This window comes from Lithobates pipiens, unplaced genomic scaffold (genome assembly GCF_037356315.1).
Source record: "Lithobates pipiens isolate NorthernLeopardFrog02 unplaced genomic scaffold, aLitPip1_a1.2 Scaffold_3, whole genome shotgun sequence".
Lineage (NCBI taxonomy): Eukaryota > Metazoa > Chordata > Amphibia > Anura > Ranidae > Lithobates > Lithobates pipiens.
This window is the reverse complement of record NW_027507790.1, coordinates 4853179-4876120: the sequence shown is the minus strand read 5'-3', so window position 1 is coordinate 4876120 and position 22942 is coordinate 4853179. Positions and strand designations below refer to the sequence as shown.

The following is a 22942-nucleotide window of genomic DNA, read 5'->3' as shown; positions in this document are numbered from 1 at the left end:
GGTGTTAAACGCCCCTCAGATGCCTATGAAAACGATACAAAGGATAGCACACAGTGCTGTTCACACTATCAAAACATGAAGTGTTAGCGTTGCTTCAAAACCAAAGCCTGATTGAGTCAGGAGGCGTTTGAATCCTTTCAACATCTCCCATTCAGGTCTATAGTAACGCTTTTCAAACACTCTGGCAGGCAGTTGTGGTGTGTCAAGATTTGTTTATTTCATGGAATAGGCGTTTGTGGAGTGGTTGTAATAAGCCTTAGCGCCCACATACTTCAAGAATGCCCATAGGGCGTTTGGGGAGCATTTTTTTAACTCCTCAATAATATTTGTAAAATGCCAGTCTAAAACCCCCATACAAGAAGTGTTTTTGCAGCTTTGTTACAAGCGTTTTCAGCTTCAGGAGTTTTTGTTTAGCCAATAGAAAGCAATAGAGGGGAGAAGAAATTAGGGGTGGAGAGCTGTGCAGCAAATGAGCATCCAAACGCTCAAGCTACGTGTTTTCATTGAAGTCTATGGGGCCAAAAAAAAAAAAAAAAGCTTGTGTACTTTGAGCAACAGTTTTGCTTCAGGCGATGATGTAAACAGGGGTTATTGAAATTAATGGGATTTGGCTTTTTAAGCGTTTTAGAGCTACAAGCCGAAAATCGCTCAGGTGTGAACGGGTCTTCGCATAATAAGGGTATTCTTGCATAAGCCCTACATAGAAGTGTCAGTGTGGACACAATACCTGATCAGTGGCTCAAAAACTGGAATCAGTGGACAAACTAGTGAACTGAACCTACACACACCACCAAGCTGCCTTTCCAAACATGTCACACAAACGCCCAACTATGAGGAGGAACAAAAACACACACACAACACTTCTGGTTTTGTATAATCCTAGTCAGGCTTGAAAGCTAAGAAAGAAGCCAGCCACTCTTTATCAGACCCTCAAGCAGTGCGGAGCCTCCTAAACGCCGAGCACCTCACCTCACAGGTGACCACTGCGCCACACACCTCCTGAGGTAACCAGGCGCCATAACCGACAGCGGCGGCCATGTCTCCTCCATAGCTCGCTCGCAGACGACGTAAGGGAGGGGGGGAGGAAGCAACCTATTCAACCGAGTCACCACCGCCGACGATACAACTCAATTTCTCTACAGCCGAGCTCCTCATACGCCCGCTGCCTTCACAAATACGAAGCAAGTAACCAGGACCTTCAGTGGTGCGCGTACACGGTTCTCCATTTTCATCTGGCGCCCCCTCCCTCTCCCCTCAGACAAGGGCAGTGTGTTGTTGTTCTTCTCCCCGCCCTGCGCCTAGCCTCCCCCCTCCACCGCCGATACACGTCACGTAGACACAGGGTGGAGGGTGTCGCCGAGCTGTCGTGAGAGGAGCACGCTGAAGACTCGATGCTTCTTCTGGAAGAAGAAGTAGCTATGAGGAAATAAAGCCGCCACCTGCCCTCTTCTTCGAGTCTCTCTCGGACGTCAGCGTTCGTAGAGGCGTGTTTAGGGGGGGCGGCGGCCGGTGACCGGAGAATTTGGCGCACTGCGGAAGGGGCGGAGAAGCCCGCCGGAAACGGGTTAGAGAGCCAGGGACTGCATGAGAGAGAGGGGGTTGGAAGCTGAGGTGGACGGCATTCCTATGGTGTATAGGGCTCGGCCGTGTTTGGAAAAGCGGGAAGCGCTCACATTGTGTGCGTCCGTGTGGGACAGCGTGTTCTCCTCACACAGGTCCCCATTACAGGCTCTACGTCTGCTTCCAACCATAGGAGTAGCTTGGTGAGGTCTGCAAGGCATGACCCCTAATCAACCGACATTGGGCTGCAAGTAGATTGACTGGAATTGTTATTTTTCCATTCACAGGACTTGGAGAGCTACATCTCCATACACGTGTAGAGGGTAGGTTTAGCCCACTGCTCCTCACAGGCTTAGAGGGCTGGCTAGGTTTGTGGTGTTGGGTATTCTGCATCCAGTACTAGGAAACAAAATGATCTGTTAGGTTTTTCTGTACTTACAGATACTGTTGAACCTTGAGCTTCCAATTGATCATCCCGAAGATTGTAGACGACTTGACGTTGGATAGTCATTGGGCACTGAACTGAAGGCATGTTGTACTGCCCACACAAGGGCCATCGAGATCAACATTGAACGACGCCTTGATTATTGGCTATAGGTTCATTTTTATGTTCAGCCCCCATAGACACTGAGCAGGGAGATCATGGCATTCACAAACTATAGCAGTTTGAACCGGGCCCAGTTGACCTTCGAGTATCTGCACACTAATTCGTGAGTATTCTGATTGTCAAGATTTTTTTTTTTGTGGTTTGACCTTCTACGTGTCTTCCAAATACTGGATGCGTGAACAGCGCTTTCTTAACACAGCAAACAAATCAATTGATCTTGAAAATGTTTTTTTTTAAAGAAATATGCCAACAAGCTATCCGGGAAACCATGGTGATATTGGTATTGTCCTGATTAATGTTAATTTCTTAGTTCTCTTGTTTATGAACAGTCAACTTAATGGCTTGTTTTTAGAATAAACCCTATTTTTGAGACTGCATTCACATGGAGCATCTCATTTTTGTGCAGTTTATGCGCAGTTTGTTACAATGTTTGAGCTTCAGATGTTTTTTCTATTAGCCGTATCACCTGTGACATCACTTATTGCCATGTGGACATATCCGCTACAAAACACACATTTTTGTGTGCAACAATGCACTTCTATGGGACTCAAAATGCACCAATTTGCCCAAATCGATTTGCAAAAATGGCTCCAAAACTTTTGTGAGCTTCAGGTGTTTGGCTACAGGCATTTTGGAGTAGAGATGTAAACCACCACTATAGCGGTGCTTGTGTTTTTTGTTTTTTTTATTTTCCTAAGAATTTGGAACTACAAAAGGCTCAGGTGTGAATGGGGCCTGACAGTAAGGCAAACAAGAGACAATGTGCTTAGCTGTTTTGTAACATTGAAAGATAATGTCTGTTGTGTGGGTTGGTTTATTTATTTTTTCCCAATACCTGAATCATAGGAAGGGAAAGAGTGTGCATGCTAGGGAGGGAAATTTGTCACTTTTTTTTGTGTTTTTTTTTTTTTTTTTTTTTGTGGCACAGTCTTAATTCTTGCAAAGCTAATCCATTTGCTAATAAGAGTTTTTCTTTAATTTCTGTAGCTACCTTTTAAAAATTGTTGTTTAGCCACTATAGTCATGCCATCCCCTCTGATATATAACAACGTGTCCGATCTATATATAAAAAAAAAAATTTAGATTATACCTTGTATCACAGCGTCTCCTGGCTCCCGACCGTGAATCCTTGGCTCTCTCCTCTCCCCGACTGACAGCTATAGCGGGCAGGCCCGAGAACTCCAACTGACGTCAGCTGAAGAGGAGAGCGAGCTTAGGAGTTGCGTGAGCACCTGAAGACTCTGATATAAGGTATAACTGGCTTTTTTTTTTTATATAGATCGGACACTGGGCCACATATTTTTATATAACAGAGGGGATGGCATGAATAGATTATAGTTTTAAACGGGGTGGATTTGATTTAAATCCCTAGTAAAAAAGGCTTGATTTAAATCCACTCAATTTAAATCATAATTTTTAAAGAGCAACTGTCATCTGTCTGCAGTGGCTCTTCCTCTGACCCGCTATTGACTCACCAATGGTCCCATTCACTTTAATGGGAGAGCTGGTGATGCGGCAGTGATACCACAAGGTAAGGTGGCTGCAGTAGGTGAGTGGATGCCCGCTAACAGGTGCTGCTATGATGGATCTGAAATGACAGATGCTCTTGTAATGTAAGGACTTTTTCTTTCTGGTAGTTAGAATCTTCAATATTTGGAAACAATTTGAAGGTTTTCTATTTAGAATATTAAGCTTTTAGGTTAGTAAAACGGTGATATCAGAACCATTCAGTCACAGAGTTTGTTGTGTACATAGGTTTGCAAAACGATGGGATAAAGAAATTCCTGAACTTTGTTTTATCTCATGGTTACTGTGAAATTGTGTGAATGCATCAATGCAGTGCATGTTCTCAGCTTGCAGAGCTTGGATTCATTGAATGAGCTAACCAAAAATGTAAATATTGCAGAATATACAGCCTCATGCTACATAACTAAACTCCATTTCATGCTGAATAAACTAAATCACAAATGTATCTTAAATAGCAAACTATCTTTAGATATATTTTTACTCCAAAAGCATTTTATTGAAATTTAAAATTTGATAAAAATAAAAAATATTTATTTTAAATATTGATTTATATCCACCCTGATTTTAAAGTGGCAGTAGGGGAAGGGGCCGGCACTTTCACAAGCAGAGGAGGTCAGGTCTGCGGCTGATAGAGGCACGTAAACTGACCACAGTGTCAGAGCTCAGCAGCCATGATACAGTGGTCAGTTTACATGGGGGAGGGCATAGCCAGGCAGGATCAGCAAGGATTTTTAGGTGATACAGGAGGGCAAACATGCTTTAGGGAACAGAATCAAATTATTATTATTTTTTAAACACTAGGCGCCGACCGTGCTCAAATATGCTGCCTCGGTAGGTGGGTGTTGGTGCAGAGCGACCGCATATTTGCTTACTAATTTGCAGACACAGCTGTGCCAAGAGTGTGCACCCCACAGTTACCGGTGGCTAACGGACGCTCCTGATCACTTCTTGCAATCGGTAGCTTTCCTATCATTATCGCTGCATCTGAAACCTCTTAAATGTCCGGGAAGCGCTGACACAAAGAGGTTAAGAATGTTTAAACCCTTTTGTTTTTCTGTAGCTTCCCTATCAAAGATTGCCTAATTTAATTAGTTTGCCATCTGTTAAAGTGGATGTAAACCCAATGTCATCCTTTCTAAACTACTGCAATATGGGTTTTCTAGAAGGATATACATGCCTCCTGCATGTATCTTTACTTGTCAAATGTTTCCCCTCTGTCTGTTATGAGACCCAAAAAACTGCAGATTCTGTGGGTGGGTCTGTTTGGAGATCGGTGAGTGGAGTCGTGATGTCAGTAGACTCCCCACCCACCTCTACACTCCCCTTGTCAATATGCATATTGTCCTGTGTTTCTTACACTAAACTTCTGCTATGATCTCTAACATCCAGTGAAAAGACAGGAAAGTAACCACATGACTTCAGCATGCCCAATCATGCTAAGGTGGGGAACATCCAATTCTGGCAGAGCAGCAGAAGAAAGGAGTGGGAGGGAATTAAAAAATAATGCATGTCTCTTAGGCTAGTGCACGGATATGTAAATCACCTGTCACTCCCAGCAAGGGGGAGGATTTGACAAAGATTTTCTCTGTTTGTCAAGAATTATCTGACTGAACAATAAAAGATGATTGCTCAGAGATGGATTAACTCTTTGTGGCAAGACTGGGCTCAAATGATAGGAAATCTTATACTCTACATTATGACATAAAATTATTTTTATTTTTTGGGTTTACATCCACTTTAAAATAGCAAGTAGTTCTTCCTATTTCCTTATTTCCTCCGCATTGCCACATAAACTGTTAGAAGTTGTACTTGCAATCTCTGAGTTTTACCTCAATCCTTTTATTAAAGCGGGGTTCCACCCTAAAGTGGAACTTCCGCTCTTCGGAACCCCCCCCCTCCGGTGTCACAGTTGGCACCTTTCAGGGGGGTGGGGGGTGCGGATACCTGTCTAAGACAGGTATTTGCACCCACTTCCAGGCATCCTGTCCCGGCGTGCTGTCTGCTGGGACACACACGGGTCCCAGAGACAGCGCGGGCCGTTCCTATTGCGCGGCTAGTGCATGCGGGAACCAGGAAGTGAAGCTGCAATGCTTCACTTCCTGATTCCCTCACCTAGAATGGCAGCAGCAGTCGAGAGCCGAGCGATCGATCGGCCTCGGCTGCCGACATCGCTGGATCCTGGGACAGGTGAGTGTCCATTTATTATAAGTCAGCAGCTGCAGTATTTGTAGCTGCTGGCTTTTAATAATTTTTTTTTTTTTTTTTTTTTTTTACAGTGAAATCTCTCTAAGTTTTCTAGGCAGTATAAGAGCATGTGTCAATATATTGTTCATTTTAGAGCTGCTTCTCCATAAGTCAGTGGGCTTGCAAATACAGGTTGTAGCTGTGGAGGAGATCAAGTGCACATCAGCAGCACCTCTAACTGATCTCATGTATGCTGAAAGTGAGCTGCAATTGTCTGAAGCAAGCTGCCAATACAGTTTTCACTATTTAATTTGATCAGATTTTGATCTAAATGTATTTACTTTGAAGTAACGCTCAACAAAATGTTACTGCAGAGAGATTTTGACAACTACTAGAAACTCCAGTATTTTCCTAGCTTCCAAGGTCACTTTTTGTATTTTCTTTTGCATCAAGTTTTTATCAGGTGACAGGCTGGATATTTTAGGTTTTGTAATCTCTCCAGATTAGTCATGTATCACATGCTAATAGTGTACATCGGGGTTTTTCCAAAGTTTGAGGGTTGCTAGGGGTTCCTTGAGTAATGAGAAGTTTCTGTCTCTCAGATAAGTTCCCACTTATACCATTGATCTTTTTAGCTTCTGTAAGGTTGTACTTCTTCCCACTGACCATCACAATAATGTCATTCGTTGTGGATATAGTCATTTTTAGGAGGGGCTCCCTGAGACTGGAAAGTTATTTTCAGGGCTGGTCTAGATAAAGGTCTGCTGTTACAGCTCTGCGAGTTGCAGACAAGCTGTCGTCCACAGCCATGGTTGTGGACGCTATTTTCTTTGCAGGCGCTTGCCTGTTTGCGCTGCACTATAGTTATGTTGTTGCAGGCTGTTCTTTCCCTGCCATCATTCCTAAAGGCATTGACTGTGTGACACTTAGGGCATGTTGAGACGTGCTTTGAAATTTTAGATAACATGAACGCACGTTAACATGCGCATTTTTTTTAGTCCATTTTTTACGTGGTTGTTTTAAATAACATTTGCCAAATGCTGCCTTTGCTGGTTTTCTAATGTATGGATTCTTGTACTATCATCTCAGCTAGTAACAAATTTGCAGAATGTTTGTGCTGTGTTTACATTGCCTTGAATGGAGGTGCTTGGGAGCGGTAACGACATCTGAACACAACAGATTGGTTGTGTCTGCGTTTTCATTTTTCTTTGCACCAAAATGTATCCATGTCAACAACACTGTCTGCTCCAATGCACATAATTAAGCTAGAGCATTGATGGGCATTTAAGAGGCTTTAACCACTTCACGCAAAACGTACCCGTACATCAGTACTTTGATGCTTAATACCGGGGTTATGGCAACGGCTAGCTACCCTAACTCTAGTATTTTCGGGATCGCCTTGCCTTTCTTTTTAAGATAAAAGTGGTCTCCGCGGCGGATTCGCCGCAAGATCACTTTTATTGGTGGCAGGAGAGGTGCCCGCTGTGCTCTGGTCATCTCTGCCGCTTACCGGACCCGCCGGTAGCAACGGATACTATCGTGTCCTCTCCCACGGATGCCTGACTTCCGACTGAAGGAAGATGACCCCTGCTCGGCTCCATGGCTTGGAAGGGCGGAAGCGATGTCAAACTTTACTTCCGCCCGTAGCTCTTAAAGTGGTTATAAACCCAAGCAAAAAACCTTCAAGACCAAGGCATAATGAGCTAGTATGAATAGCATACTAGATCATTATGTATTGCTTTCCTTATATCGAAGCCCCCGCAGCGGTCCTAGTTCATCACTCCGGCGGTGACATCTCTCCTGGAGTTACTTCCAGGTATCACAGGCTTTGGCGCTGTGATTGCTGGAGTCGCGATGAGGCATGCGCGTGGGAGCCGCCGGTAATGGCACAGTCTAACTGAAGCAAGGGCAGGTACGTGTCCTTGCTTCAGTTTGCATGTGCTGATGACATCAGGTCCTGGCATGCTTTTTTTTCTATTACAAGGGATGTTTACATTCCTTGTAATAGGAATAAAAGGGACCCAAACTTTTTTAAAGTGTCAATTTAAAAAATTGAAAGTAAAATAAGATACTTTTTTTATTTCTTTAAAAGCGACCCGTCCCAGGCAAGCTTGCACGCAGAAGCAAGTGCATACGTGAGTAGTGCCTGCCTATGAAAATGGTGTTCAAGTTACACATGTGAGGTATTGCCGCGATCGCTGGAGTAAGAGCAATAATTTTAGCCCCAGACCTCCTCTGCAAATAAAAACTGGTAACCTGTAGACCTTTTTAAACATCGCCTATGGACATTTTTAAGGGTAATAGTTTGTAAACCCCCCCCCCCCCCCCATCCATCCATGAGAATTTCATGTTGGGTATCGGTTTACTCGGCACAACATTATCTTTCACAATCTAAAAAAATTGGGTTAACCTTACTGTTTTTTTTTTTTTTTAAATTTTTTTTTATTCATGTATTCTTTCCAAAAAAAGTGCGCTTGTAAGACAGCTGCGCAAATACGGTGTGACAAAGTATTGCAATGACCACCATTTTATTCTCTAGGGTCTTAGAAAAAAATGTATTCTATATATAATGTTTGGGGGTTCTAAGTAATTGTTTAGAAGTTGAAATAATTTTTTGCTAGACAAGTGTAAAAAAAATAAAAATGAGGCTTGGGGCTGAAGTGGTTAAAAAAAATGCAAATGAAACGCCTTCTTTTAATTCTAGTGTAAACTTAACCTTTGGGCTCGTTTAGACATGCTTTGAAATTTTAGATACCATGAACGTTCATTAAGGGGGTTGTAAACCCTCGTGTTTTTTCACCTTAATGCATCCTATGCATGCACACACCCTATGTGGCCGGGATCTCGGCTCTTGATTGGATTGATTGATAGAAGCCTCCTCCCTCCTTCTTCTCCTCCCTCCTCCTCCTACGTGGCCTCCTATTACTAAACACTATGGGAGCAAGATGTAGTATGCTGATTGATTACATTCACTAAGAAACTCGCAAAAAAAGGTTAGTTTTTAATATAAATCAGTATTAAATATATCTATATGTAATTGCTAATACATGTAAAGTGAAAAAAAGCCTTGGATGCACATTCCATCAAAACAAAATTACAAAATACACATCCATTTTTTAAATTTACAAACGTTTTATTCAGTATTAAAAATATTACAGCCATAAGTTAGAAACACTGGAGCACAAAGTTTGACAGCAAACCAAGGATTAAGTCTATACAGTCAATAGTGAAATACAAATTCCACAGGACATGACACTAGTAAGGCTCCTTTCACACTCTCGGCCTGCTCAGATCCGCCTGTCTGTTTTTCAGGCGGATTCAAGCGGGTGAGCCATTGACACATTGACTTCTATGGGCAGACGGATGTCAGCGGAGATGTGTCTGCTGACACCCGCCTGCCATCCGATGTGACTCAAAATAGACAGATTGCGATGCGTTCGCCATCCATCCAGCAGATCGGATGAAAACTGACAGGCTGTCAATTTTCATCCCATCCCCCCATTGAGAACAGCGGGGCTCTGACAGGTCCTTCCCTGCACATTGAGCAGAGACAGACCTGTTATCTGCCAGCTCAGTGGGGATCAATGAAGTGATCCCCTGCTGAGGTAGGAGAGTATAGCTTTCCTGGCATAGAAGGCAGCATAGAATGCAGAGAGCCATTTGGGAATAGATTGAACCACTGAGTCACATATCCCGAGCAAAAGAATCTGTGAATCCAGTATCATACTTGGATCCCCAATCCTATTTATATCTGCTACTATCTCCTGCCGAATGATCTGTATCGGTTAGAATGTGCCCACCTCCTGAGTACATTTAGGACAATTTGCAGAATGAGTGGGATAAATTCGGTAGAGGCGTTGAGGGGCTAAATATGCCCTATGGAGAATTTTAAGAATATATAAATCTACCTCTTGCTGAAATAACCATTGGCACATAGTCTGAGACCCTTCATCCCAGTCATCAACAGGTGGCAATAACTCTCTGCCAATGCTGAAAGAATTGGGTCACCTTGATCGTTACCCCCCCCCCCCCCCCCTACTAATTCTAAGGTAAATCGAGAAAAGAATCCTATCGGCATTACGGGTAATAAGGAACCTTTCCACCTTGTGAGGAGCCAATGTTACCCCAGAGGAAAATTGCGCTTGGACTGCATGGAGGAGCTGCAAATATCGAAAAAAACACCATCAGTTTCTCGAAGGCCGTTAAAAGATGGGAGCTGTCCCACAGACTTAACATGTTGTAACATTTTAATGCCAAAACGGTCTATACACTAGGATCAGGGATAAAGCACAGATGCGGCAACCTAGGATTGCCCCAAAGCTGGGTGTAAGGCTGTATTCACACCTATGCATTTAGTGCTTTTTGCAGATTTGCGCTACAGTCCATTTAACATGGTTTGCTATGGGTCATTTTTCTATAGTGCAAAAAACCCAAAAAATGCATGGGGTGAATCCAGCCTTAGGGGAGATGGTATTAGTCTCGCCTATAGCCTAGCGACACCCGGTCCCACGCCTGTACCGTAGTGCGCAGCTGGGACTCATTAGTGGTGTAGGATAAGAAAACACATGGGATCAAATGGCGCAAGGGATCAGTCACTGAAAAGTCTTTGTGCAAATAAAAACAAGGGTAAATAGACTAAAAAGTTCAAAATAAATTAGGATAAAATGAGTGTGCACCATCGACCAATGAGTTCTTAAGAACTGAGGAAACAACTGAAGTTGTGAAACACGTCTTCCGATTGGCCCACACGTCACTTCCGGATCACGGAGCTTGCACTCCATGCTGAGGCGCACTTCCCGTTTCGGCTACCCGAGCGTCTGGATGCTGCAAGATAAGCCATTGCTATTAGAGCAAAGCGACATCTTTTACATCACCGCTCAGGATGCCGAGGAATTTCCACCACTGCCCTCTTTCTTGTCAGCATTACACCAGCTTCGCATCACCATGGACCTGCCTGTGACGTGGATTAGTCTCTTTATTTATGTACATGCCCGATTAGTACTTACTCTTATGAGTAGCCACTTGGCTGTATGCTTTTATTTTAATAAATGCCTTCTCATATATACTGCACTTAGTCTGGTGCACTTTCTCTCCCTTTTTTCAGTAGTGGTGTAGACCTAGGGCCTCCATATACCAAGTTGATCAGAGCTGAATAGAAATCCAGGATGGCAGCCTCCAAGTTTACTGATGGATTAGTTCTGGACTGTGAGAACCACCAGCATACCATAACCAGCACTGCTGCCCAGTAGTATTTCCCAAAACGGATAAAGCTAATTCACCAGACCAAAGGGGCAACTGCAAAGTAGACCTAGTTCTACAAGGGACGATACCTGCTGTTATGTATCAGAAGTAACGTTCATGTCTGCTTACCCCTCCATGTGTTCAGCTTAAGAGGCCAGCCACCCTTCACCTGGTTGCTTAAGTAATCTCCCCTCAAGCATGGGTCTACCCCAGCCTCTGACTGGGAACACTATATTAACCTGCGCACTGCAAGCCAGCCTTGCTGATTAGTATTGGGTGTTTGGCTTCCCGTGTGTGTGTGTGTGTCTTGCCGTCTGCTCTACGTCTGAGTCTGGTTATGGATCTTGGCTTGTTCTTGACTGTCCTTGTCTGCTTCATATACCGACCTTTGGCGTGTTCTTGACTATCCTTATCTACTTGTTGCCCTGACCTTTTGGCTATCTCCCGACTATCCCTTGTTGTCCCAAGCTGCTGCTTCCTCTCTATCCTCCAGTAGTCTACTGTGAGCTGGGGGCCGCAACCTGGAGCCAGACTGCAGCGAAATCCATCCCTACCTTCAGGGGCTCCTGGTAAACACCTGCTTGATCTTAGACTCCTCGCTCCGGGAAATCTCATGCTCTAGCTCCCACGTGCGATCCGTGTTGGTGCTCAAGAGTGCCTGCTTTCCTGATCCACTCAGAGCTTCAGCCGTAGGGTCCACTACCTTAGCGGTGCACTCCTGACCCCAACGGGGTGCATCTGTCACCTGGCCTCAGGTGACCTGACCGTTTGATCAGCCATGGACCCAGCTGAAGTGCCGCTACCCTCAGATGATCCGTTGCAGGGCATAGTCCACAGACTCAAGACCCAGGAATTTAATTGGACCCAGATGATGCGATTCCTCCAGGATTTGGCTTTACACTTCGAGCAGCTTCAGGCTTCCTTAGGAACTCTGGTTCAGCAACCGCAATCACAATCGGAGGCTGTACCTATTCCGGTTGCAGTCGCAGCCATACAGTCATTGCAGCTGCCAGCTCCATCACGTTTTTTCTGGGGTCTCCAAGGCCTGCAGGGGGTTCCTTAGCCAGTGCACCATTCATTTTGAACTTGAGCCCCAAAACATTTTGTCTGATCAGGCAAAGGTAGCCTACGGTATATTATATCCCTCCTGTCCAGCGAGGCATTGGCCTGGGCTGCCCCTCTGTGGGAACAGAATGACCCAGTGGTTTCTAGCCTTTCTAACTTCTTGAAACTTTTTTGGAATATCTTCGAGGAACCAGGTCATGTCTCTTAAGGGCCCAGCGCCCTTTTACCTCTCTGTCAAGAGTCCGCTTCTGGTGAGGGGAAGGAGGATTCAATGTTGTGTTTTTTTTTTTTATCTCTCTGCCTATAGAGGCAAACACAGGACTTGTTCTTGGAAAGGAAAAATAAATGGTGTTTGTTTTGTTAAGATATTGAGCATGTAACATAATGATTAATATCAATTAGGATTAAGATAAGAAGAAGAAACAAAATATTTACCCCCTTCCTGACAGAGCACTTTTTGCGTTACGGCACTGTCACTTTAACTGACAATTGCGCGGTCGTGCGACATTGCAACAAAACAAAATTGACTTATTTTTCCCCACAAATAGAGCTCTGTTTTGGTGGTATTTGATCACCTGTTTTTTTATTTTTGCAGTATAAACAAAAAAAAGTGACAATTTTGAAAAAAAAGCAATATTTTTTTGACTTTTTTTTTTCCAGAATATCCCCCCCCCCCCCCCCAAAAAAAAAAGTCCGCTTCTGTGGGACAGTAGGGTCTTCATTTTTGTACTTTGACTGCTGAGCTGGAATAATGAGGTCTTAGTTGCAACCTTTTTACATGGCCTCTCTGACAGAGTGAAGGATGAATTAGCGGGAGGAACCAACCGGATGATCTGAACTGTCTCATCTCCTTGTGTAACCAGATCGATATTCCCTTTCAGGAGAGGACCCTGGAAAAAGATGCCACTACTCCCTGGTCCTTAGGCAGCCTGCGCTCCCCTCTCTTCAACCCAAGAAGCACCTGCCAGCTAAGGAACCTATGCAGCTGGGCCAGACCAGGCTATCTCTCGAGGCACGTGCTAGGCGCAGAACTCTATTGTGGGGCCAAAGGTCATTTTTGACACTTACTCTCTCCATCCAGAAAAATGCTCAGGTCTAATACATCTGGAAGGTGGAGTATTGGACCCAGAAATATCACCTTCACCTTCTTGTTTTCTTCTTTCTGTGTTCCTTCATGTTGGCGCTTCCTCTCATTCAATCTTGGCATATCTGGTTTCCGGAGCTGCTGGCAAATTCATGGACTGGGGAACTGCATCTTCCATGAGGCTTATCCTTTTGCCCCTCACCACGCCATTGGTGGTCTTGGCGATTGATGGCACTGTTCTCTCAGGGGGCCCTATCTGCTTCCAGACCCTCCCTGATAAGATGTCGGTAGGGACACTCCACCAGTAGTGGATATCCTTCCTTATCTTACCTAAGGCCTCAACCCCTATCGTTTTGGGTCTTGGTTACTGCTCCATTCTACACCTGTTCACTAGACTGCTGGGCAGATCCTGGATTTGGGGTTCCTCCTGTTCCTGCCTACTTGGGGTTGCTCCAAAAGTGAAACTTCCTGTTGCCACCATCTCACTATCTTCTGCTCTTCCCATTGCGTATAGCAATTTCTGGAATGTGTCCTGCAGTAGTCGGGCTGATGCACTCTCTAAAGCCGCGTACACACGAGCGGACTTTTCAACGTCCAAAGTCCGACGGACTGAGTCCGTCAGACTATTCGATCGTGTGTGGGCTGCAACGGACTTTTGACTCGCCAAAGTCCGAAGGACTTTAGAATATGGAACATGCTTCAAATTTTCCCGACGGAACTCCGCCGGACCCGGGTCCCTTCGAAAACTCCGCTCGTGTGTGTGCTATTCCGACGGACTAAAACCGACGCTAGGGCAGCTATTGGCTACTGGCTATGAACTTCCGTATTCGAATCCAGTCGTACGTCATCACGTTCGAATCCGTCGGAGTTTAGTGTGATTGTGTGTGGCCAAGTCCGCTCCGCCGAAAAGTCCGTCAGAACTCCGTCGGAACTCCGGCAGAACTCCGACGGAACTCCTTCGGAAGTCTGTCGGACATAAGTCCTCTCGTGTGTACGGGGCTTTAGTCATTTTGACACTCTGGATGAGGAGCCTACCTGTGAACCTGAGACGATCATTCATTCCAGTTTGTATAACAATTTACCTTTTGCCAGTCCCTAAACTCTCTTGGACGCACAGCCAGGCTAACTTGTCCTCAAGTTCCCCAGTCGCTACTCCTTGCGATGTGACCAGTTATGCCAGTCCAGCCCATGCCTATTGAGCCTCCTGCTTTTTCTTAAGGACATTCTATAACCTGACCTCACCCTATTACTACATCCATTCAAACCTATCGATGATGTTCAATCAATCCTTTGGATCAGGGGTGCTCAACCTGTGGCTCTCCAGCTGTTTTGCGGAACTACAAGTCCCATGAGGCATAGCAAGACTCCGACAGCCACAAGCATGACACCCAGAGGCAGAGGCATGATGGGACTTGTAGTTTTGCAACAGCTGGAGAGCCACAGGTTGAGCACCCCTGCTTTGGATAGACTGCCTCATTCGGCCATGTGGGGCGTTCAACCATTTTTTGAGGGCTCTCTGCATTCTGCTTGTTTCAGCTATCCGGCTTGACTCCTGTGACATATCGCCTGCTAACCATCCTTACCTCACGGATCCACTGACCTCCGCCCAGTCTGATGGTCCTGCTGGATGTCCAGCTCATCATCTTTAAGGGTCTCATAGCCCCTCCTCAGGCTCTTGCTGGTCTTCTCATGCCCTTGCCCATTCCTAAGAAGTGTGGTCCTCAGTGAGAACTCTCCTCCTCCCTCAGTTATGGTCTCTGGGGATAATCTAAAGCACAAGGTTGGTCAAGTTCTGGATTCCCAGCTCTGTAAAGGCCTTCTTCAGTACCTTGTGTACCTTGTGCATTGGAAATGGTTTGGTCCCGAGGAGAGGTCTTGGATCACTGCTTGCGCCTCGTCTGTTGATGTTTCACATGAGGTTTCCCTTCAAGCGCGAGAGGGGGAGGCCTTGCAGGAGGGGGTTATTGTAATGGATCTGCAGTAATGTTCATGTCTGTTTACCTCTCCGTGTGTTCAGCTCAAGAGACCAGCAGCCCTTTACCTGGCTGCTTAAGTAATCTCCCCTCAAGCATGGCTCCACCCCAGCCTCTGACTGAAACTGCCTATATAACATGTGCACTGCAAGCTAGCCTTGCTGATCAATATTGTGTGTACATCTTGCCATGTGCTCTACGTCTGATTCTGGTCACTGATCTTGGCTTGTTCTTGACTGTTCTCTTCTGCTTCATATCCCAACCTTTTGGTGTGTTCTTGATTATACTTATCTGCTTATTGCTCTGACCTTGTGGCTATCTCCCGACTATCCCTTGTCCCAAGCTGCTGCTTCCTCTCTATCCTCCAGTAGTCTACTGGGAGACCCTGGGGGCCGCAACCTGGAGCCAGACTGCAGCAAAATCCATCCCCACCTTCAGTGGCTCCTGGTGAACACCTGCTTGCTCTTAGACTCCTCGCCCTTGGAAATCTCATGCTCTAGCTCCTGTGTGATTTGTGTTGGTTCTCCAGAGTACCTGCTTTCCTGAACCACCCAGAGCTCCATCTGCAGCAGTCAGCCGTAGGGTCCACTACTTTAGCGGTGCACTCCTGACCCCAACGTGGTGCATCTGTCACCTGCCCTCAGGGCACCTAACACCTGTCCAAATAAAATGCATAACAATATTATCTAATTTATTAAAAAGTGAAGCTGTTATGGGAATTGGGGTGTTCCTAAAAATATATAGAGTAGGTTTCTTACCAAATGAGACCATCATGTGCACCTGAGGATGTGCCAGTACTTCCTTGAGAATTTGGTAGGAGTATAGTAGTGTTGTGGTTTTTAAGGACAATTTCCCGCACAATATTTACTAAGAAATTTATAACGACGATATTTTTAAGATACAGAATCAGTCTATATGACACAGTCTATATATGTGAACCGTATTCACGGAGACGAGTGATCATACAAAATAGCTACATTTATTGGTTGACAGAAAACAAATATTTACATGAAATATTAAAATACAGATTGCATTACTTGATCATTTTGACATTTACTGGGAACACCCTCAAACTGGGCGTAGTAGTACCTTGGACACAATTATCACCATTATCACTTCTCGGTAGAATCAATAACCTTTTGATAATTGACAATTAAACAGAATGTCTGTGTATTTCACACGTCCAACCGTTACTATACTGCAGGTAAGTAAGTGGTTAACAATGTGAAATAAATTAGACATTTGTTTGTCAATAAAATTGGCATCTATGCAAAAAAAGAAATTTATAATGAAAAATAAATTTAGAGAAAAATCTAAAAGGCGGTTGATTCGGGAGAAATATTTTCAATAATAGAATATTCAAAAAAAATCAATATTTAAGAGAACATAGAATAGATGATAAACATATATTTACCCATTTCCAATATGGCTATTAGTGTGGAGTGTTGGTTACCAGGAATTTTAAGATGGCTGCCGTGGCTTCAACATGGATCCTTTTACAGAGGAATTACTTTGTGTGACCTCCGAGTTCCAAGTAGCAGGGATCTTCATGAATGTAAAAATGTGTATTCATGCATGTCTTCCAGTGTCCCTTCTCAGGGGGGGTCCCTAAGCTTCCCCCTGACTCTGGCCCCCCAGCTCTCCTCCGAGCTTTTTTTTTTCTCCTTCCTCCTAGTTTCTTAAATATCCTCTTAAACAAAAAGATCATAAAATTATACTAAGTTCTGCCCAGAGGGTATGTCTCCCTTTCCTATTGGCAGGCAAACTTAACGATCACCTTTCCCAGTAGTCTCGTGATTTTAAGGTAATAGCACCTTCAACCACCAGGTGTCTCATGTATTTGGTGTTTTTATTTCTTTAAGTTAATATTTTTATTTTTATAATATGCGTTCGTTGTTTTATATATGTTCTAATGAATATATTTCGGGTGTTCAGGAATGATGGCATAATATAAAATACGTTTTAACATAATTTTGAATAATCACTTGCATAAAATGGTGATATATATGTATATCTGTTAATCTTTAGTCCATTTAGAAAGGACCCAGGTTAGATATATATCAAACAATATCCCATACAATTATTATCTATATGGATACATGTATAATTCGGGTATCCAATCAATATTTGTTTATCTAAACATAGGTTAAATTCTTATACAATTATAATCATGATTATATGTTTTTCATAATACTAATTTGTTGCTAAAACACTTCTACTTATGATCACACTTTCATATATATAATCTCTCCATGACAAAGTTCCCCAGATCACTAGATACCAAACCACAATATCTCCTTGTTGACCCACAAATATCACATACAGTTTTAATCACTTGAAGTATTTTTGAAATATGTCTGATTTGTATCTTCCTCTCACATCTCTCTAACACCATGTGTAGCGATGGACTTTGAACATTCAGGATACAATCCCATTGTTTACTTTTCTAATGGAGGTGTCTTATTTGCCCTGTTGGGGTAGATCTCCACTTCGTATCTTAGACATTGTCTCATTGACATCTGAGTCCATATTGAGGTTGACTTTAGGATATCTGTTCACTCTCTGATCCAATAGGTTTATTTATTTAAACTTTCCTTGACTTAAAAGTTATTGTGGCTCCAGTCTGAGTCAGCTTGAGACTTTTGTTTGTCGCAGCCCAGCTTTTCAAGGGGTCATATAAATTGGTCACCTAATTCTGATGGGAGGGGAAAGTGGTCCTTTGGTCTGCTGATTTAAATGTTACCAGGCTCTCTGACAGTAAATATTAAATGTATTATTATTATTTTTTTCTTAATGAATTCACAACAGTAGAAATAAAGCCAGCCACACAGTACACTCCGCTTGTCAATCTTTATTGGCTATATAAAAAGAACAGAGTACGTGAAATACTAATGTGTTTTGGCTATTACAGCCTTCTTCATATTCAAAGAGTATGGGAAGCCGGAGCAGCCAACTTCAATCCTGCGAATGCGCCCACATGTATAGCAAACACGCACTTACTATGGCTGAATCCGTCCTCAAATCATTTGGAAGGAGGGATGACCTGGGAGGAACTACTCAGAACCATACCAAAACTGACCAAGGAGCCTGCTTTCCTGGCTGACTCATCTGCTGTGTAAAAGCAGCCAGAGCCACAGCCCTGATCAATGGAGCCAGAAGAGCTTTATGGCTGAAATCCTTGCAAGGGGACGTCCCTCAAAGAATAAGCTTTACGGCATTCCTTTCACAGGAAGCCTCCTCTCTGGGCTGGAGTTTGAGTCTGTACTTGACAGATCAGCAGATGGGAAAATAGGCCTTCCTTAGCCCAAAAGGAAGAAAACCGAGCTCCTTTTCGGCAACAGAGGTAACCGGCAAGCAGAAGCAAAAAAGCTATTTTTTTTTCAGAAAAGAATGGGAAGGATTTCATCCTCAAGCCTTCTATCTCTAATACCAATAAGCAATGACCTCTTACAAGTGGGCGGCAGATTAGTGTAATTTGTCAACTGATCACAGAACATAACGGCTAACGGTTTTGTTGTCCACCACACATTAGAAGCAAGCTATGCCATAGAATTTTCAAGTACCCCGCTGAGCAGGTACTTGGACACACTTCCCAAAGACCAAGAATGAGCAGTAAGGCTACTGTCCTATCTACTCCATATGTCATATATACTGCCACCAGGAGTATTCATGGCGACAGTGGATCTGCAGAACTCTTATCTACATAAACCGATAAAGAAAAAAAAAACACCAATGATATGGTGAAGCAAAATGTTGCTTTTTGTAAGCCTACTGACAGACACGGTAATAAATGACTCTTTGTTCATTAATGGAGCCTATGGATTCTATGGGCTAAAAACTGTTAACTGTTAAAACTGTTAAGTTAATTAGCATATCGTACAATGTACAATTATTTCCTTGCTCTTTGCGCATTGCACCTGGTCAGACCACATTTTGCTACCGACATAATGTTTCAGTGTTCTACTGTTCCAATATTTTTATTATCCTATTGTTTTGTTTTTTATTGTTTTCATTTCTGTTTTACCCTCTTGGAATCCTCGCCTGGACTGTTTATATCCTGCAACATGTGCCACATACCTGAGAAGTATATAGAAACCAATTTTCGGTTCCTTAACGTTTGTCTTGTTCACCCCCTTGGGGTACTACATACTCAATCTTTTTGTTGTACTGTGTGATATTTATTTATACTTATTTTTCAATAAAAAAACAAAAAAAAACCCTACCACCAATACCTAAGATTTGCAGTTTGTGGCCTGAAGGCTATACTTCACCCTCAATACACTGCTCTTATCTTTTGGAATTTCTTCAGCTCCCAGGATATTTTACAAAAATCCTGGCAGAATCTCTAAAGAAGTTATGCCTGGAAGGCATGGAAGTAATACCTTACTTGGACGATCTCCTTTTCTTTGCCTGCACACCAGAAGCCCCCCCCCCCCCCCCCCCCCCAGTCAAGCATCAGTTACCTGAGGGATCTAGGATGGATTATAAATGGGCAAAAATCGAAATTCGTCTACAGTCAAACCGTAAACCATTTAGGCTATATACTAGACACCAAGGAAACAAAGATCTATTTTACTCAGGACAAGGAATTGAGAATATTGGAAGAGATGACCCCAATCTGTTGCTCTGATTCGATCACTATCAGGAAAGGCATGAGAGTACTGGGTATTATGACATCATCTATTCCGGCCATTGGTTGGGCACAGCTACAACATGCAAGGCCTCTTTAAAATTACGTGCTAATACAGTGAAACAGTGATCCAAGGTCTTTGGACTCAAATTGCCAAAAAAGTCTGCAACCTCTGGCTGGGGATCACACCTGGTAGAGCACGTAGCACAAGACAAATGGAGCCACCATTGGACACAAGCCTCATTGAACATGAGGAAACAAGCCCTGAAGTCCTTTCACACACTGATTCAAAACAAAAACATTCAAATCCAACCAGACAACGCTAAAACAGTAGCTTACACCAACTGTCAAGGCAGGCACTAGATTCCCCCAGCCCCCCCCCCCCTGGTCATGAATCTGGCAGACTTGATTCTGACTTGGCCAAAACTAAACAGTCCCATATCAGCAGTACACTTGAAAGGGGTAGAAAACACGCTGGGGGACTACCTGAGCAGAACCACAGTGAAGAATACAGAGTGGGAGTTAGACCAGTCAACTTTCAACTAGATAACAAAGATCTGGGGGACACCTACAGTGGGCCTGTTTGCCTCCAGATATGACCAGTCATTCTGCTTGCCCCGCACTGGCGACAAAGTGCTTGGTTCAGTCACCTCAAATATGAGCATACAGCTATTCTTGCATTTACCGGACAAGCCAGAACTACTATCACAGGGGCTGATCCTTCAACCAAACATCAAAACAATGATCCGCTTAGTCACTGAAAGGGTATTGCTACATGAAAAGGGATTGTCGGACAAGGTAGTGGACTCAATCTTAGCCAGCAGGAAAAAAGTCACTCAAGCTATATACAACAAAGTACAGAAAAAAGTTGCAGCCTAGTGTGCAGGAAGAGAGCTTAGGTTAATACCCATAATTCTGGATTTTCTCCAACCTAGAGCCACCAAGAATCTCTCACACAAGACCCTTAAGTGGCGGTATTGTCATCCTTCTTTAATACAGAATTGGCGGAGGACCCGCTTGTCAAACGCTTCCTGTATTCAGTGGATAAAACTAGGCCTACTGTTAGCAGGAAATTTCCTTCATGAGACTTATCCAAAGATGAGACTTTTACAAAGATTCTTAGCAGCACCTGTTGAACCCCTGGATCAGGGATCTCTGAACTACGGCCCTCTAGCTCTTGCGGAAGTACACGTCCCATGAGGCATTGTAAAACTCTGACATTCAGTCATGACTAGGCAGGATGGTAGCTGTAGTTCCTGAACTGGAGGGCCATAGTTTGAAGAACCCTGCCCTAAATGAGTGTTCGGACAAAATTCTCACCCTAAAAACGGTGCTTCTAGTTTCGGCTAGAAGGATGAACGAGATGCAGGCATTCTCAAAGCTCGAACCATACTGCACTATATCACACAGACAAAATAATCCTCTCATCAAATCTGCCTTTTCTTTCAAAAGTCCCCCTCATCATTTTGATAGTTTACAAAACATTGTTATTCCGTCTCTAACAGCAACTCTTGACAGCAAGAATAGAGAGGTTATGAGGGTTTCAATTTGGAACAAAAAATTGTCAAAAGTTCAGCACTATTTGTCCTTTTTGTCTGGACCAAATAAAGGTCAAAAAGATTCAAAGAGCACAGTAGCAAGATGGGTCAAAATGGCCATATCACTTGCATATCCAGCACAAAAGATTTCACCAACAAGTGGAGTAGCAGCACACTCTCCAAGAGCCTGGGCTTCTTTTGTGGAAAAGGCAGGGGCCACGCCAGAGCAGATCTGCAGGGCAGCCACATAGTTGAGCTTTAAAACCTTCACATCGACCGCCTGTCCAGCCAGTAAGAAAAGTTCTCCAGGTGGTTGACCCTCCCAGTAAGTATTCCTTGCTATATCCTTTCAGATGCTGCCCTGAAAGACGACTTAAGAAAACAGTTGGGTACCTAGTAAATCATTTTCTAGGAAGTCTTCAGGCCAGATCTCGGTCCCTCCCGAAGTCTAGATTCACATCTATGCGGCTGCTCATGATTCATTTTTCAGGCATGTTTTGCGTTTTTAAACCCTTGGCTTTTTTATTTCTTTCATGTGTTTTCCTTCTTTTTTTATTTATTTTTCCTTCAGCCCTGGAAGCTTTCACCCCCTTCATTGCCAGGCCGTTTTTTGTGATATGGCACTGCTTTGCTTTAATTGACAGAATTTTTGTCGTCTTTTTTTAGTTTTTATTTTTATTTTTTTACCACAAATAGAGCTTTCTTTTGGTGGCATTTGATCACCTCTGCATTTAAAAAAAAATATATATAATTCTGCTATAAAAACATACCCAATAAAATTTACAAAATCTAATTTCTTCATCAATTTAGGCCAATATGTATTCTGCTACATGATTTTGAAAAAAAATAAAAAATCACAAGCGTACAATTTATTGTGTATACAAACTATGGTATTTTTATGGCATTTTTATTTTTACTAGTAATGGCAGCGATCAGTGCTTTTTAGGGGGATTGCACTGGACACTGACACTTTTTGGGAACCAGTGATCAGTGCTTTAAAAAAAAAAAAATATTTGAGTCGCAATCCAGTGGGGAAGGCAGGTCTGACATTTTCAATTCAGGGCCCTACCATTTGGCCTGTCCTCATCCCCCAGGATTTTTACAAAAATCCTGGTGGAAGCACTGGCTCCCCCTGAGATTGAAAGGGATATCGGTCATACCATATTTGGACAACCTTTATTATTTTCCACCTCCGTGCTCCAATTACAGGTAGATCTGTGGGCGGCCATTTCTTTTTTGTAAAAAAACAAAACAAAAAAACCTGGGTTGGTTGATAAACAAAGAAACGTCAAAATGAATCCCGACACAGGCCTTGCAGTATCTGGGGTTCTTGGTGAACTCAATGGTGCAAAAGATCTATCTCACAGAGGAGAAGGTAGAAAAGACAAACTGGCAATTTCCCTCAGCTATGTCAGGTCTGGGTTTTCTGCTAGCAACAATTGCTGCAGTACCATTTCAGGTGTCTCCAGGCCAACATCCTGAACAGCTGGGATGGAGCACAGGAATCGCTAGACACAACCATCCGCCTATCTT

At 43.5% G+C, this 22942-nt stretch overlaps 1 protein-coding gene across 3 annotated transcripts in view; it reads left to right on the top strand.

Annotated features, from left to right (window-relative positions):
* The first annotated feature begins 1305 nt into the window (after positions 1–1305).
* MORC2 (MORC family CW-type zinc finger 2) overlaps positions 1306–22942 on the top strand; it is a 152218-nt gene continuing 130581 nt past the window's right edge. For 2 of the 3 annotated variants that reach the window (XM_077461182.1, XM_077461180.1), the window contains exons 1-2: positions 1571–1883; positions 2002–2270. In XM_077461182.1, the coding sequence (XP_077317308.1) occupies positions 2203–2270 (68 nt within the window). In that variant the 5' untranslated portion in view covers positions 1571–1883; positions 2002–2202. The other variant, XM_077461181.1, reaches the window with a different exon arrangement.